Source organism: Penicillium samsonianum (assembly GCF_028829775.1).
Source record: "Penicillium samsonianum strain IBT 33392 chromosome Unknown utg000001l_segment0_segment0, whole genome shotgun sequence".
NCBI lineage: Eukaryota > Fungi > Ascomycota > Eurotiomycetes > Eurotiales > Aspergillaceae > Penicillium > Penicillium samsonianum.
The window spans coordinates 1534082-1550649 of NW_026643259.1; the positions used below are offsets into that span (position 1 = coordinate 1534082).

Consider the following 16568-nt stretch of genomic DNA (forward strand, 5'->3'; position numbering starts at 1 on the left):
AGTGGAAAGATGACAATAGTATATTAAGTCTTGATAGAATGGAATATAAGAGAGAGTGTGGAGTATATAAGAGTTAAAACATTATCGAGTCGAATCCAAACATTATGCGCCATGAGGCTGAAATGCACTAATTAAAAATGACGCCCATGACGCCCAGCTGAATAAATAAAAAGGTACTCCAGGCCTGGCTTCCCTTCTTTTTCTTTTTCTCTTTCTCCCCAGCCCCTCCCCCGCTTTGGCTGACGATAAGCGCACACTTCTCGTATACAAATTTCGACTGTTTTGGCCCCCATTTTTTTTATTATTCTTCAGCATCAAGTTACTTCTCTTTTCCCTCGCTTTCTGGTGTTCATATCTATACTATCATCTGCCACCTGCACCTGATAACGCCGCACAGGCCCCTCTATCAGGGCCCCCCAATCTATATTATCAATATACCCCCCAGACTTTTCGCAACCCCGCCAAAATGCCCGTCCAAGCAATGTTTGACGACGAGTACTCCTCGCATGACTCGGAGTTCGAGACCGACGTCTCTACTCGGCGAACAGGTCTCAGAACCCATATCCGCGAGCGCTCTATCTCTCGCCACCGCCGCCCGGAAGTCATCTCTCGCGAGTTCCTAGCACCAATCCAAACCCGCGTGCACCGGTCGGCTTCGACAAGCGGCCGACGCCGCGAGCGCGACGTACCAACGGCACCACCACCACCCCCAGCGGTAATGATTTTCAACGAGCAAGGGCTGAAGTCAGAGAGTCGCTCGGAGAACAAGCCCCAGTCTCGACGGGTGCAGCAGCGGTTCAGCGAAAAGCATAACCACAGCAACCACAACCACAACCGCTTCGATGATGAGGATGACGATGAAATCATGCAGGCGCCGGCCCCCGCGCGCCGCCGTGGGCGCGCCGTCAGCAGCGTCTCGCGCGATGCCTCCCCCTTCCACCGTGACCACGAGCTGGCCATGAGCCAGCACCTGCTGGAGCGCAACGACATCCGGCAGGATATGGGTCAGCACCTGCTGGAGCGCAATGATCTCCGGCAGGACATGGATCTCTGGAAGCATCAGCAGGAGATTGAACGGCTGCAGCGGGAGCTGCAGAAGTCTCGTGGGCGCAGCGAGAACGAGCGCGAGAGAATTGTTATAAATCCGCAGCCCGATCCGCACGAGGCTCGGCTGCTCAGAGAGGAGCTGGAGTACGAGCAAGATATTTCGGAGCGGCTGCATAAGCTGCAGCGGTTCGAGCGCAAGCATCAATCCGCGGAGGAGGAGCGCAAGGCTGAAGAGCGCTATCAGCTCAAGAAGCTTGCGGCGGAGAAAAGGGCTGCTGCCGAAGAAGAGGAGGTTAGACATAAGCTCCAGGAGGAGAGGTTGAAGGATATTGCGCGCATGCAGGATGAGAAGGGGCAGAGGGAGAAGCTCGTGCGGGAGGAAAAGTGGAAGGAACTTGCAAGGATGAAGGAGGAGCAAGAGGAGAGAGAAAAGCTTGTGCGAGAGGAGAAGTGGAAAGAGCTTGCTCGGCAGAAGGAAGAAGAGGAGGAGCGCGAAAAGCTCATTCAGGAGATTCGAGATGAGGATATGCGAAAGGCGAGGGAGGCCGAGGAGAAGAGAAAGAAGGAGCTCGCTATGAAGGCTGCTGCTGTTGAGGAGTGGAAGCTTGAACAGGAGCGGATTAAACAGAGACAGGCGGAGGAGGCGATACGGAAGGCGAAGGAGTTCCGCGATCACCTCCGCAGCATTGGCTATTCTGAGGCGGAGATTGATGTTATCATCAATAAGAAAAAGGAAGAGAAGAAGAAAGAAGAGAAAAACGAGAAGAAAGAAGAGAAGGAAGAGAAAAAGGAAGAGACCAAGCTCACATGGATTAAGGTATGGAGTTACCATATACCTCTATATGCTGGGGTTTTAACTGACAACATGCTAGGTCCACCGCAAGCACTTGATGCCGGATACCTTGATCGCCTACGGTCTGCCTTGGGACTGGGACGAGGTAAGGATTATACCCTGTGTGTATACAAATGAAGACTAATATGTTCATAGCACGACACCAACTACATCATCATCAAAAAGTGGATAGACGACGACTTCCAAGAACAGCTCTTCGCTCATACCCGACGTCTACGCGAGGGCAAGGTCATTGCCCAGACGTCCCACTCGATGACCGAACTGAAAGTCAACGACCGCAAAAAGGACAAATTGTTCATGGTCCGGAAGAAGAGCCCTTCAGGCCGGGTGCGCATCTTCGGATAAATGTGTTCTATTCTGCGCTGCCTTGATTATGATTGATGCTTGGACAAGAAATTCGGATTCACGTATATGTTCTATGTGAACGTTGTTATTGCGTTGTTTTATGAGATCCAGTCTGATTGGACTGTTTCTTGTTGAAATTGTGCTGAGTTGTGTTGTGTTGATATCTGTTTCTTTTCGTTTTTATTTTATTTTTATATCACAGAGTATGTGGTACTATAGTAACGCGATATGAGCTGATGACCCATGTTTTTATTCTGATTCTATCTTCTCTATCATTGTACCACTTTGCCTTATATATCCAGTCCACCGTCTCCTGTCTAACCTACGGGCTTGGCGAACATCTCGCGGGCATAGGTGCTCGGTACAGCTAGAGTGAGGGATACCCATAGTATAGATGAAAAAGTTTAGGTCGAGGATTATATGATAGGCGATATGTGCAGATGCAGTACAATATACATGTCGGGCCTCCGCCCTGTGTCAAAACCTCCCATTGGGTCAATCCCAACGCAGGTATGCACGTCTGGGCACGGACCCGGATGCGAGCTAGAGCGGGGCCAATGGACTATAATACAGGAAATGGAATGGGTATGATGTGAGGGAGAGTGATAGCCAAGGGCAGGCAGCATGCAAGCCTAAAGACCCATCTGGGAATTCGTCTCCCACCGCCTCTCAGCGCGCAGGATGAGCTCCTCATAGACAGTCCATGCCAGCGCGGAGCTAATGGCCTTGCGAGCCATGCGGATACCAAGTCCACCAAAGAGACTGCGCATGCCATCCTCGTGGATCATCAAGCGCGTAGCATGCACCATGTTCCCATATTTGGCAGGCATCAGCTGCAACCGGGTCTTGACAGCATCAAAAGGATTGGTGATTGCAGTTGCCATGCCAGCGGCCACTCCACCGGAGACGAAGTGTATTGACGAGGACGAAACAGCAGATGGTGTCTCGCCATTATTAGAGGGTTCTGCGGCCATCAAGGCGAACCGTCGCTTCAATTGTTCGTAGAAGAGAACATAAAGGCCCGCATAGGGGGCATCACGAGCGGCAGTAGCGCCGAATCCTGCGAAGAGTCCACGCAGGCCTTCGGTGCGGACGATATCCCGGCCTGCACCTACTAAGCTGCGATACGCGTAGAAGTCTGACTCATAACGGACTTTGATCACGGTCACGGGCATCATTACGAAGCCTGCGGCTACTCTTGCGACGGCTCCCGTGGCGAGATTGGCTGTGTTGGAGAGTTTGGGGAGGACGGAGGATGAGCTAGCGGTTGTTACCGGACTGGCTAGGGCCATTGGGTTGGATTGCGCAACGGCTTGGCGCAATGCGTTAAGACTGGTGAAGTAAAGTGCCGACCCGATGCCGGTGCGGAGGGCTGAAGGGAGTGTACCCCGCCATAATCCACGGATTGGGTTCGGAGAGGATATGATCGCCTTCAAAGTTGGGAGGAGGGCTGCTCCCTGGGACTGTTGGACTCGAGTTTTGAGGAGGTCCGCGGGTTGGAGAAGGATGGAGGAGGTAAGGCCAGAGCAAAGACCAGCAGCAAAGTGGAAGGGTGTTTTTGAGGCTGGAGCAATGGGAAGATTATGATTAGCAATGGAATTAAAATGATTGGGGTTTGACCAGAAAGCATACTTGTTGAGGTGCTTGTTTTCACCCGTGGCACCGCTAATGTGCTATTGTTCGACATTGCTGGGTCAACTCGGATCGCGACTTCGGCGGCAGTGAATATATTTGGTTTGAAGGTAAAGGATTCAATGCCAGATCGAGGTCCATGGGCGTCGTGTATGCGTAACGGTCAAGCTGAGTCGAGATCCACCGGATGCGTAAAAAAACAGGGAAAACTCTACGGAGACGGTCACAGCGAGATATGGGCACCAGCTTGCATTCCACCAGGGAGTAAATGAGGGAAAATATAATTGAACAAGATAGAAAGCAATTGCAAGTGCTGAGTGTGCCGAGGTCAAGGAAAGACGTTGAAAAACAGTGAAGTCATCGGGATCAGCAACCGGAATGACTATCGATAAGCCACACCGCTTGGAGTTTTTGCATGTTGGTCTACAACATATACAACCATTGTACAATATATACGGAGTAGAAGAGTAGAAGAGTAGAAGAGTAGAAGATTACTATTATTTCAATTAATAGCTCATAGTTCAAATAGTATTCCAATCAACTACGTAGTATATCTATCGTATGACTGCCATACCATCCTTCATGCGGCTCTTTGACGTTGAGGCTGTGTACGCTGTACTATGTATGCCATTTGCAGCCAATGCATATGCATCTTGTTTTGTAGATCAAATGCAGGAAGCGAAACATACATATAGAATATAAATAGAATATAAATAGAAGTATAGAAATATGTCAATAAATAGCCCTGAGAAGAAAACCAACTGCATCCGGCATCTCGCGGGAGTGTGCACGGACCAATAAGCCCCGTGGGTAATCGACGTCATGTAGTTTGTTTCTCTTTTCCTTTTCTCTTCGGATTTAGAGACCCTATTGAGCGAACAGAGCTTACAGAGTTAACATCTACCTTTACCTTGGTGTACAGCATAATGCCTTGGTCTTTGCCCTTCTTCCCGTATCCGTCCGCAAAGGACGGATATTGGGAGCCTGTCACCTCCACCTTGAACTGGTGCGAAGAGGTGTGTATTCCCGACCAGTACTGAAGCGCACAGAGACAAGAACTACGCTAATGTATCCCTTTGCCCAGGACTATTATGCTACCGAGTACGCCGCCGAGATTGTCAACGCATTCACAAATTTGCTGTTCATGTGGCTTGGAGTCCAGGGCATACGGAGCTGCCGTCGCAATGGACATGACCAAATCTTCACGGTCGCCCTCATTGGCTACCTAGTAGTCGGAACAGGGAGCTTCCTGTTTCACTCGACCCTCAAATGCAAGTCTCCCTATACCCCAAACCCAACATCTGGTTAAACTGTGGCGGACATCCACCAAACATACCTAAAACGATATATGAGTGATCGCAAGAGCAATGCTGACCGGTGAACCTCCACAACAGACCCCATGCAACTAGTGGACGAACTCTCGATGATTTATACCACTTGCCTTATGGCCTATGCCTCATTCTCGTACTCCCGGGCCACCACCGTACGAATCTGTCTCGGAGTTTCACTCACAGGTCTTGCTGTATTCATCACCCTGTACTACCACTACCTCCAAGACCCAGTCTTCCACCAGAACGCCTATGCGCTCCTGACCACCGTCGTTGTCCTGCGCAGCATGCACACTATGGAAACAACCCTCCGACCCAAGTGGCGCCACTCGACGGAGGAGGACCGCCTAGCGCGCCAGAAGAAGGGACTCCCCGTTCCGACGAAGGAGCGCCAGCACTACGAGAACGTGCGCGACGAGAAGACCCTCAAGACTATGTGGTTCATGGTGGCATATGGACTGAGCATGTTTTTGGGAGGTTTCTTCATCTGGGGCTTGGATAGGGTGTTCTGCTCTGAGATCCGTCTCATGCGCCGCTCTGTTGGTCTTCCATGGGGTATCTTTTTGGAAGGTCATGGCTGGTGGTATGTGTCAAACCTGGACTATGGATTATTATTGGACGGTTTGCTAATTCATTCTTACTTGCAGGCATATCATGACTGGCATCGGTGCTTACCTCTATATCACGTGGGGAATCTGGCTCCGCCACTGCCTCAACAACCGACAAGACGAATACTACCTGCGCTGGGCGCACTTCTGGCAGATTCCCGAAGTGATCCGCACCTCGGGCGGACCATCCGGGAACGGGGTATCCCGAGCCAAGAAGTCAACGTGAAACAGCCGCCTAGACATTCTCTTCCTCCCGGTTGGTTCATTACTCGCACCCGTCGTTGTTTATGGGTGGCGATATACCACACTCTTGCAAATGTGACCCAACATAATATGAAATAGATACCACACTCCTTCCTGACTGTCCTTTGCCACGAAACTTGGAGCAGAGCACTGTTTTTTATTCTCTCTTATCGTTGCTTTTGCACAGCTTCCACGAAAGCAATTCGTCCCGGAGACGGACCTTTTGGCTTTGGTCCATAGATATACGATACTTTTTTTAGCTGGGGGAACGCGGGGCCGTTGCTATAGATGGGAGTTGGGCTTGTGAACTGTTATGATCGTTGATTCGGCGTACTCATTCATAGGATCTGAAAGCAATAGAAAAACATCCAGACGATGCAGCCTTGAACATTATATATTCGCATGTTCTAGAGTAATCCGCAAAAGCAGATTATACATGGTTTATATTCACACCCAACGCTAATCACGAAGCAGGCACAATACCAGACAGCTATACGAACCACCCACTTACAACTTCGACTCCCCATTCTGCACGGCCGTCTTCAACCTCCGCGCCGGCGCAGGAACATTCTTCAACCACTCCGCATCAACAGTAACCTTCTCAATCTTCGACTTCTGACTCCAAGCCGCGCGGAAACTCTCCTCCTCAGCACGCCAGCGACGGATCTCCGGCGCAAGCCAACAAACCGCCGCATCAGCGCACTCATTCACAGCCTCCTGGGCAAGGAGATGACCAAAGTCCTCGAGGAAGACATCACGCACACGACCCGCAGCAACGCCGCCACTGCCGCCCAGCCCGGTGCCGGTGTTGGCGAGCTTGTCGGCGCGCATGGCGGGCATACACATGTCCGACTTGCCGGCGAAGATGTACAGCACGCTGGGGCGCAGGAATGGGAGCTGGGAGAAGATGCGGGCTGGCTCTGGGCGGTAGAAGGGGTAGCTGTGTGCGTGTGTTGCGTCTAGATCTGGGTGTGTTACGCGGTTGACGGGCTTGGTGCTGTTCGGGATGTTCGTGTAGTTTGGCCGCGAGAAGGTGAATACTTCTTGGTGCAGTGGGGTTCGGAGTGTTACTGGGGGCCCGGTGGTTTTGTCTATCGGGGTCTTGGGGTCTAGTGGGTGGATGGCTGTTGGGAGGTCGCGCAGACCGTGCTCGATCCAGCGGGATAGCACGCGTGGATCCCAGGCTTGGTAGAAGGGGCTTCGCTGGAAACCTTCTGCGGCGGCTTGGCGCGAGGGCCAGATATCGCGCCGGTGGGTTGATAGTTGGGTTGTTTTGGCGATCTCGCGCTTGTTTGTTTGGAGGCTGAGACCGTCTAGTTGGGTGGTTTGGCGTTGGATCACTGGGTCTAGGAGGACTAGTGTATGGATGAGTCGGGGGTGCATTAGGCACAGTTGTGCGCTAGGAGATATATCAGCCAACTGCTGCGTAAATGTTTTGGTTATTGAAACTTACAGATGGGCGCCTCCCATGCTATGCCCTATGCCAACGATAGGCCGGGGCATTTCAGCCCGCTTGACATTGACTAGGTGGAGGAGATCTCGGGGGTGGTCGAACCAGCTAGCTGTAATAAAGTTAGCATCAAATTGCTTCTAATAAGACATTCATATTACATACGATCATTTCCGAGGGAATCTTCATTGATCACGCTGCTTTGGCCTTCGTGCGCCACGTCGGCCATCCAGATACTGCGAATGCGGATCCCATTCTGCTTAGATCGAGCGTGGATTTCCTCCCAGAGTGGTTCATATAGTTCCTGCGAGAAATGATCAGTACATCGCTGATTCTATACTTTGAAGGCCATTGCCATGAGTGCGCGCAGCTCGGAAAGCGGGTCTGGCGGCTCTGGACCTCGGCACTTTGTATCTCGTACCTTGGGGAAGCCATTGGCGTGAGCACCAAGGATAGTAATATCGCCTGGCTGTGGATTGGGGTTGTCCAGTGGGATATATTGTTTCACGGCCAAGTGTAAGGGCTCTTCTTGGTCGTTGGCCGTGGCTCCAGGATACTCCCTGATGTGCTGAGTGGGCACGATATGCTCAACGATGCGGAAGGGAGATGACATGGTGTGCAATGTTGCCCTTTGAGGGAAAAGAGATTGTACTTATTCCAGTTCGGAATTATTATAAGATGTAAAGGAGAATAAGAATAGTAAAATCCCGAGAGACGGTTTTGCGGGGGAAACGAGCCGAGGATCTTTGGGGTTGGAGGCATTCGCCTCTGTTCAACTGCCGATGACCATCGTTTTCATAACAGCTTATACTTAGGTGCATATAAATATGTAAATTCAATTAAATGTGATATTTTCGTCTTGCAGCTGCAATAAATGAGAGTTCCGGTTGGTTTGGACGCGATGTAGTGTAATTTCCGGACACCAATAGATCGGATCTCGAGCGAAGCTATACCCTGCCCTCTGTCAGGCCATGGAGGCTATAACTTACCTTTTCATACAAAAATACAACAAAAATACACCTCTAGAGTTTATTTATTTCAAGCTAAAGACGAGAGAGGTAGAATTGCCGCTAGGACTGTTCCTGACATGATATTCCCGAACAAGCAAAGATGCTATATTATTCTATATACTACTTACTCTGCACTGAGTGCAAGACAAGCATCAACAGCTAGGCCAACCCTACGAGGAACAGTTAGTCGAGGCCCAATATAACATTCAAACATTTGCAAGGATAGAAAGTACTCACCTCCCTTCTTTCATCTTGACGACGTCATCAATAATATCACGATCTAGGTTGGGAAACATGTTCGAAAGTGTCTCGACAACATTATTATGTTCAGCGCGTTGGATACGGCGCGCCTCCGCATCTTCAGCACTAGCCTGGCGTGCGGCGGCGTCCTGAGCGTCGAGTACACGGGTTAGATTCTTCTTCGCGGAGGTTCCGCTACCATGGGCGGAGTGGGCGCGCTCATCGCCTGAGCGGCGGCCGTCCTCGCTGCTTGCGCGAGGTGGCTGGTAGGCGTTCGGGGTGAGACGGGGCGTCGGGACAGGCTGGGGGCGTTCTTGAGAAGCGACAGAACCTGAATCTGGGTCGTCGGAGAAGATGCGGCCGATGGTGGAGAGCGGTTTTTGAATTGTGCGTAGTAGACCTGCGACTGGGGCGGAGGTGTCGTCGTCACTGGATTGGGTGGTTTCTTTGCGGCTTGGTCCGGCCTGGGGCTGAGATGGAGGGGGTTGGGTAGAGGGCTTTTCTTCAAATGGTTCGGATTCCCGATTTTGTTCTGCGATGGCGGACACGGCGGCTTCGACGTTGCGTTCAAAATCCTCGTCGCTGACTGTTAGACTTGTGCGGTCGAGGGTCTCGATGAATTGGATGGCTCCAGACTAAGAGATGTCAGTTTTTAATATCTAGGGCAGTATGGAAGTCAAACATACCAACGATGAAATGTAATATCCTGCTTCACCGCCAAGTTTATCCTGGTTGCGGAATCGAAGAATGTATTGAATGTTAGAAATAAGATGGTCAGGATTTGCATGCAAAACCACATAGATCAGGAGGGGGATAAAAGAGTCGGCGGATGTGTCGGATTTTTTGGAATTCTTTAAGAGACCAAAGATGACTTTGCAGCAGTTCAAAATGCAAATGACCTTATCTCGGGGAGCCCGGTAGCCATTGATTTTGGATATTTCTGTCAAGCAAAGTTAGGAACTTGGAAAACTCCCCAAGATAGCCCATAACACATACCTTGCTGCGCCAGATTCAAGAAGCGGCGTCCACCGCCGCTCACAGTCGGGATGTCGAGATGCGCTTCATTGACCCAGCTATAAATGCGAATCTTCTGGGCCAGGATATCGTCTCGTTCAATGTCCTCCTGATGCTGGCCACGTCGCCACGGCCCATGAAGCCTCTCTAGCTCTCTCCGTCGGCTCCTACTTGCACTTCTGGGTATCGTTGGCGGGGCTGGAATGGCTGGGGCGAAAGTCTGCGAATACAGGCGATTCATAACGAGTTTCTCCATGCCTTCTTTGGCATTATCGAATTCGCTATCCGATACATCTCGCCAAATCTCGCACATGGCCATCTTATTTGTGATAAACGTCAGGAAATCGCTGATGATCTTGACTTGCTCGTGGACCATCCATTGCTTCTTGCCAAACTCCATGAGGAACGACCGCAAAAACTTGGCTACGGGGTCGGCGGTGCGGTGACGCAGCTGTTCTAGGAAGCGATGGAAATCGAATGGCTGGTCAGACTCTGGTTCCGGCAGTGGTAGGACCGTCGAGGTGGACGCTCGCCGGTTTGACACCGGCGATTCGGGTTTGTGCGGATGTTGGGGTACAGGCTGCTTCTCCGGGGATGTAGCGACTGGAGAAACTGCGGACTCGGTGGAAGGCGCATGGTCCAAACTGGACTTGCGTGGCGGGAAAAATGTTGGGCCTCCTCGGAATTGCTCAGCAAGCTCGAGCCGTGGAGACATGATCACATTTTGGTCGGTGCTCCGCGAGGGGTCCTGGAATTGTCCCATGATACTTTGAATCTCCGGCTGGGAGCCATTATCATCCCTAGGCCCTTCGACCTGAACACCTCGTTTAGAGTCGGGGTCACTGTCACTAGGCACATCTGGGAGCTCTTTCTCGGGGCTGCCGGTCCGGTTTGTATCGATGGGTGGCAGTGTTGGCGCAGTGGTCGTGCAGTTTGTGTTGGGGTTGAGATAGACATCGTCCTTCTGGGGCGGAGGGGGTGGAGGAGTATTTGCGCTGGATGCCAAATCGGGTGTCGTATTTCCTGAGACCGACAGTCCTTCCATCTGCCCCGCAAGTTGTTCTTGCTCAGCCTGTGATGGTTGGGCAGCTGTCGTCAAGTCCATCGCGGCAGGATCGGAGAGATCAGCCACGGCGTGCGGCTCTTTTATATCTTGCGCACTCATTTGGACTGCTTGACTGCTGTCTGGTTTCGCGAGCTCGTCCTGTGTTTGAACTAGGAGATCGGTTGTGGCGGCCGGCGTCTCAGTGTATTCATGGATATGGGGGACGTCTCTCGTCTCGGGACCCGGAGAGGACGGGGATTCTGTGGCCGACATAAGCTATATTAATCATATGCGCCCGGACTAAAAGGATAGATTCAGGGGGTCATAAAGGCTCCGAGTATGCTCATGCGGCTCTCTCATGTTGATGTGCGGATCATCATTCGACCGAGGTAGTCCGCTTCTAAATCCGGGCTACACCGATGTAGTTATGGAGGAATGAGTGCCCAGGTGGTTCTTTTTTTTCCCATTCGAGTCTGGATTAACGGAGAAAAAGATCAATACGTACAGTATTAATTATAAAATTGTCACTCAGCAATAGATATACATTTACTACCTATATGTGGTCCTAACAAATGCTCAACCTGTGCACCTTCATAGGTACTTGTATGGTGCCCTTCACCTTTCACTGGTTCCAAAGTCAAACTCAGTATGAAGAGACAAATTCCATCTAACAAGAAACCATCTATAATATCAACATCTTACAATCCATTGTGAGTGCATCTGCTGATGATAGGCGACCTCATGGGTCTATGGATGGGTGGACCTCGGGATGTATAGACATGACTAATGCCTTAATGCCTCAGGCACTAATATATCCAAAAAAAAGCTACCCAGCTAACCATCTCAGAATAAACAACACTCCCACCCTGTTCCTCCGCCATGTGTGGGATTTTCTTTTCGCTGAGCTCATCAAAGACCACGCCATCAACACATGAGACCTGCACTCTGCTCCAAAAGCGAGGACCAGACAGCTACAAAACTCATACGGCGCAAAAAGATATCAACGCACAGGATGGAGTGTCTCCGCCCCTTTCCTATTATCTCACCTTCACATCCACGGTGCTTTCATTGAGAGGTGACCATGTGTATACACAGCCACTCGTAGACCCCACAACCCAGTCTGTGCTCTGCTGGAACGGAGAAGCCTGGAAGGTCAATGGGGAGCGCGTCCAAGGCAATGATACTGAACGCGTTTTCAACTTATTTCTACAGGCAGTGGATGGTGATCAGAAGGATTCTGTTGAAAGAATGGCTGAAGCCATTGCAAGTATCTCTGGGCCATTTGCCTTTGTCTTCTATGATGCGGTCAACTCAAGACTCTTCTACAGCAGGGACTGTCTTGGGAGGCGATCTCTCCTTGAGGGATTCGATGAAAATGGGAATTTGAAGATTTGCAGCATTTGTGACAGTGCATCGGTAGATTGCTTCAAGGAAGTGGGCACCGAGGGCGTTTGTACGATTGACGTAGCTCGCTATCAAAATCCCTCTTTATCTCCCAGAGAATTGTGCCAAATCGAGATCTTGCCATGGAGCTCTGCTGCTTCACCGCCAGCTGATCACATTGTATGTTCTTCATATCTTCCTCCGGGGGCTACAACTGACAAGAGACCAAAGAGAAAATTAATTCCACCCATGAACACATCACTACCAACAGAGCAGCCTCCTGCATTGACAACAGACTCAGTATTCGTCAAGGAGCTCGAGTCAAAACTGCGTCAATCACTCGAATTGAGAATACAGAACATCCCCGAGCCTCCAGGCTACATTGCAGGCCAAACTGCCAAAACAGCCGTTCTCTTCTCCGGCGGTTTAGACTGCACACTTCTGGCCAGACTCTCTCATGACATTCTCCCCCTCGACGAACCAATCGACCTTCTCAACGTAGCATTCGAAAACCCGCGAGTGGCAGCAGCTGCAAAAGCCAACCAACAAAAGTCCCCCTCCTCACCAGCACCCCTCTCAATATACGAAAACTGCCCAGACCGAATAACCGGCCGGTCCGCGCACACCGAGCTCCAAACAACCTGTCCAGGCCGCACATGGCGCTTCATCGCCATCGACATCCCCTACACAGAAACACTCGCCCACCGGGACCAAGTTAAGCGCCTAATGAGACCCCACAACACCGAAATGGACATGTCCATCGCATGCGCCTTGTACTTCGCATCCCGCGGCCAAGGCACAGCCCAAACAAACCCCTCAGCCCCACTCCCAACCCCAGAGTCTCCATCACCCATCTACACAACCTCCTCCCGCGTCCTCCTCTCCGGCCTGGGCGCCGACGAGCTCTTCGCCGGCTACGGCCGACACAGCGTCGCCTTCAACCGAGGCGGATTCAAAGAGCTGATCGCCGAGATCGATCTCGATGTCAGTCGGCTCGGCTCGCGAAATCTCGGCCGTGACGACCGCGTCCTCTCCCACTGGGGCCGCGAGACGCGGTTCCCCTTCCTGGACGAGGAGTTCGTGGCTTGGGTGCTGCGGGCTCCTGTGTGGGAGAAGTGCGGGTTCGGGCTTCCGGAGATCGACGCTACGGCCGGCATTGATTGTGAGAAGTTGGCGCTGCGACTTGTTGCTCTGCGACTGGGCTTGGCGAAGGTTTCTCGTGAGAAGAAGAGGGCTATTCAGTTTGGCGCGCGGACGGCTAAGATGGAGACGGGGAGGTCGAGAGGTACGGATGCTTTGAGCTGAGATAGCGGATGGATTTCTGCTACACGTTTTGAGTCTTTCGAGGTGCTTTGCGCATGCATATCCCCATACATCTTCCTACACATCCATCCATCTACTCTTTCTTTCTGTCCTCCTTTATAGATTCCTCCTTCTTCCTTTCATTTTTCTCCTCTACTCGCTCTCTCTCTCTCTCCACCACCACCACCACCAGCTATGATGACAGAACATGGAAACAGATACTTCCGAAACCTCCACCTCACCCAACAACCCAGCCTTCCTTCATTCCCATACACGCAGCATCCACAAGCACACCTGTCCATCTCGAATCCCCGACCCCTGCACACCAGAACCCCAAACGCCCCATCTCTCCTAGTGTCTCCCACACTCTTTCGTTCATGCATAGAGCAACAGCAGTCCTCGGACGGCGTGTAGCTCATGCTGAAAGGAAGCGGACCAGGCGCGTTCTGACGGAGGAATGGAGTGCTGTTTGGCTTTTTGGTACAGGGAGGGGATTTGGGAGGTTGGGTTGTGAGTGTGGATGGTATGAGATGAAGGGGGGTTGGGGGGATCGGGGTGTGTTTATGAGGCATTTAAAAGGCAAGTCTGAGCTGGGTTAGATTATACACTTTCATTTCCACCTTGAGGGACATGCATATAGATCTATAGATCATCGTGGGGTACTTGATGAGAATCAATCTATGAGGGAAGGAGATTGGTACTAGGGAGAGCCATAAGCCTAGCCTAGACATGATCTTTAGAAAAATCTACTAGAGCACAGTTTACAAGTAGGAATAATGGATAGAGCAATATAATTGATTCAAACAAAAAAGCAAATACGATATTAAGATAGCCACGAGTCAATCCCACAAAGGGAGACGATCAGAACCGGCCTAACAAATAATCAAAACCGAACTAGGTAGCTTGAAGCAGAGCGGAGAAAACAAAAGTGAGAAACACAGATGAGAAGGAAAAAAGAAACATTGACTGAGGAACTTGGTCTCAAAACTTTTAATAGAATCAGATGGGACGAACCAAATCGCGTCCATCTGATCCCGGTGAGACGTCGGGGCTAGGCTTTACCCATCACCCCCGCGCCTACCATAATACCCAGAGGGTCAAAAGGAAACAAAAACATTTTTAACAGAAACACAAACATGAAGACTGAATGTCCAATCGTTACAATCGTCAGAATCACAAAGTGGGCCATAAGCCGAAGACCAATGTCTCAAAATTAGGAATGACCAAAATGGGATGAAAGGATCACCATTACTGGTAGCTGTTTTGGATCTGGAGCTGAGCCTTGAGCTTGGCAATCTCCGCGTCGCGCTCAGCAATGACCTTCTGAAGATCCTCGATGCGGCGCTCAGAAGTGTACTGGCGTTCCATCTTCTTGGCACGCGACTTACGCGCCGCCTCGGTGTTACGAGCGCGCTTAGCAGCAATAGGATCATTGGGGTCAAATTCAACAGGCGTCAAGTTCTTGCGTGATCGCGCATTGACACCTGCGACGCTGGAGTGCTTAACTGTACCAGAGGCGGGAACAGGCGACGATGTCGTCGATCGCTTTGCGCGAGGAGAAACAGGAGACATGGAGATTGGCAAGGCTGGCTTCTTCTCTTCGGTAGGGAAGGCAGTTGCGACATCCAAAGTAGCGAGGTCAAAGGCATTTAGGTGATCTGACGAGTGATCAAAGAGGGAGGGCCATTCTTCGTGGCCGGCAATATCCATGTCGGTAAACATGGGCGAGGTATTTTGGCTGAAATTGCCGGGCGACTCGAAGGACGGAGTGCTCAGGTCGGTGAAAGTGCCGGAGGGGGAACAGATGCATCCATCATGAGATCCTTTGGCGAGATAGTGCCAGGAGGACCTTCAGAGAAGTCGTTGGCCATGCCAAGATCGTTGAACGAAAGAGCTGAATCCATGCCAGCAGGGAAGTCGGCAGAGGGAAGACCGAAAAGGTCAACCTCGTGAGCTTTGGTAGGGTTAGCGATGTGCTCGCTAGGATATGGTGAGATGTATGATAAATTACCTTCCATGAAATTGGGAGTGGACATGACACGTCTATATGTTTGCGTGTTGTTTTTGTGGTTTTGTTGACCGTTGAAAAGTGGGATGGGAGGGCGGTTGGTGTTTGGAGAATTGGAAGGCACAGAAGCCGTGTTAGGACGGTTGTGCGTGAACGTGGGACGGGACCAATAAGAGGGGGACCGGGCAAGCTGGGTCACTCTGGGGTCTTGGACAGGTGAGCCAGAGAACTGCTGCTGAAGGTGTCGGTGCAACTGCAGACTGAAGGAGTGTCGTCGAGGGTTATTCTGCGCCAGGAATGGCTGAAGTGCAGAAGGTCTATGGGTTATGTTCACGGGCACACGCGAGCGGGGCTGCGGGTGTGGTGTTGCTGATGGGTAGAGCACAAAGTCCTCGAGTGCACTGTTGTCGTTGTTGTTGCTGTTGTTGTTCTGATTGGAAGCCAAGGGCTGTGATGGTGGGGGTGAGGGAAGCCATGGTTGCTGGTGGTAATCCGTGGTGAACGACGTAAAGTCGATCGGGGTAAAGTTGTTGGGAGAACTCGAGCTACGCGATGCGATGCTGAAGTTCAGAGGTCCAAAAGGAGACTCTGAAGGGGGAAGAGAGGAGATGATAGGGTTGGTTCCGGTTGAAGAAATAATGTCTGTCTCAGTTGAGATAGACTGGTTGTTGAAAGACGGGGAGCTTATTGGGCACCCATTTTGGCGGTAGTGAAGTTGAGGATAGTTTTGGTTTGGCAGCAATATGGCGGTTTATGTAAAAATGTAGGGGATGTGTATATAGGAGACGGGTATAAGGGAGAAAGAAAATCAGGCAAACGGGGAGGGGGGAACTCAGGCACTTCTTAAGGGCTGTGTGCCCTGGTGCTGACCAATCGGGGTTCCGGAGCCGCACGGGGCTTAGTCCTGAAAGTCACGAAGTGTGAGTCACAGTGTGATCCATGGTTCTGATTGGTTGGATTTGACAGGCATCCATCGAGTCCACAGTACCTGCGGAGTACATGGGCCGATAGCCGCATATTCGCCTACATTTACCTACATCGTCCAAGTATCTTTCAAGTA

The 16568-nt window shown here is 51.2% G+C and overlaps 9 protein-coding genes across 9 annotated transcripts; 4 read left to right on the plus strand and 5 right to left on the minus strand.

Moving 5' to 3' along the window:
• Window positions 1-466: 466 nt before the first annotated feature.
• N7471_000608 (uncharacterized protein) lies at window positions 467-2245 on the plus strand (the record flags this gene model as incomplete). Its single annotated transcript, XM_057273329.1, has 3 exons — window positions 467-1864; window positions 1920-1985; window positions 2036-2245. The coding sequence occupies 3 exons, from the start codon at window positions 467-469 to the stop codon at window positions 2243-2245; spliced, it is 1674 nt and encodes a 557-aa protein (XP_057141508.1).
• Window positions 2246-2877: 632 nt separating this feature from the next.
• N7471_000609 (putative mitochondrial carrier protein) lies at window positions 2878-3932 on the minus strand (the record flags this gene model as incomplete). The annotated part of the gene is made up of 2 exons (XM_057273330.1): window positions 2878-3809; window positions 3878-3932. The coding sequence occupies 2 exons, from the start codon at window positions 3930-3932 to the stop codon at window positions 2878-2880; spliced, it is 987 nt and encodes a 328-aa protein (XP_057141509.1).
• Window positions 3933-4654: 722 nt separating this feature from the next.
• N7471_000610 (Ceramidase) lies at window positions 4655-5186 on the plus strand (the record flags this gene model as incomplete). Its single annotated transcript, XM_057273331.1, has 2 exons — window positions 4655-4893; window positions 4962-5186. The coding sequence occupies exons 1-2, from the start codon at window positions 4804-4806 to the stop codon at window positions 5184-5186; spliced, it is 315 nt and encodes a 104-aa protein (XP_057141510.1). The 5' UTR covers window positions 4655-4803.
• Window positions 5187-5276: 90 nt separating this feature from the next.
• Window positions 5277-6039, plus strand: N7471_000611 (ceramidase; the record flags this gene model as incomplete). Its single annotated transcript, XM_057273332.1, has 2 exons — window positions 5277-5788; window positions 5853-6039. 2 exons carry the CDS (start codon window positions 5277-5279, stop codon window positions 6037-6039), a joined length of 699 nt encoding a protein of 232 aa, XP_057141511.1.
• Window positions 6040-6563: 524 nt separating this feature from the next.
• Window positions 6564-8119, minus strand: N7471_000612 (putative toxin biosynthesis protein; the record flags this gene model as incomplete). The annotated part of the gene is made up of 4 exons (XM_057273333.1): window positions 6564-7455; window positions 7510-7618; window positions 7672-7810; window positions 7928-8119. The coding sequence occupies 4 exons, from the start codon at window positions 8117-8119 to the stop codon at window positions 6564-6566; spliced, it is 1332 nt and encodes a 443-aa protein (XP_057141512.1).
• A 521-nt stretch (window positions 8120-8640) lies between these two features.
• On the minus strand, window positions 8641-11088 carry N7471_000613 (guanine nucleotide exchange factor VPS9; the record flags this gene model as incomplete). Its single annotated transcript, XM_057273334.1, has 4 exons — window positions 8641-8686; window positions 8754-9391; window positions 9443-9696; window positions 9753-11088. 4 exons carry the CDS (start codon window positions 11086-11088, stop codon window positions 8641-8643), a joined length of 2274 nt encoding a protein of 757 aa, XP_057141513.1.
• Window positions 11089-11694: 606 nt separating this feature from the next.
• Window positions 11695-13503, plus strand: N7471_000614 (asparagine synthetase domain-containing protein; the record flags this gene model as incomplete). The annotated part of the gene is made up of 2 exons (XM_057273335.1): window positions 11695-12378; window positions 12430-13503. The coding sequence occupies 2 exons, from the start codon at window positions 11695-11697 to the stop codon at window positions 13501-13503; spliced, it is 1758 nt and encodes a 585-aa protein (XP_057141514.1).
• A 1245-nt stretch (window positions 13504-14748) lies between these two features.
• Window positions 14749-15222, minus strand: cpcA (amino acid starvation-responsive transcription factor GCN4; the record flags this gene model as incomplete). The annotated part of the gene is made up of 1 exon (XM_057273336.1): window positions 14749-15222. One exon carries the CDS (start codon window positions 15220-15222, stop codon window positions 14749-14751), a length of 474 nt encoding a protein of 157 aa, XP_057141515.1.
• A 50-nt stretch (window positions 15223-15272) lies between these two features.
• Window positions 15273-16207, minus strand: N7471_000616 (uncharacterized protein; the record flags this gene model as incomplete). Its single annotated transcript, XM_057273337.1, has 3 exons — window positions 15273-15454; window positions 15512-16150; window positions 16204-16207. The coding sequence occupies 3 exons, from the start codon at window positions 16205-16207 to the stop codon at window positions 15273-15275; spliced, it is 825 nt and encodes a 274-aa protein (XP_057141516.1).
• Window positions 16208-16568: the final 361 nt, after the last annotated feature.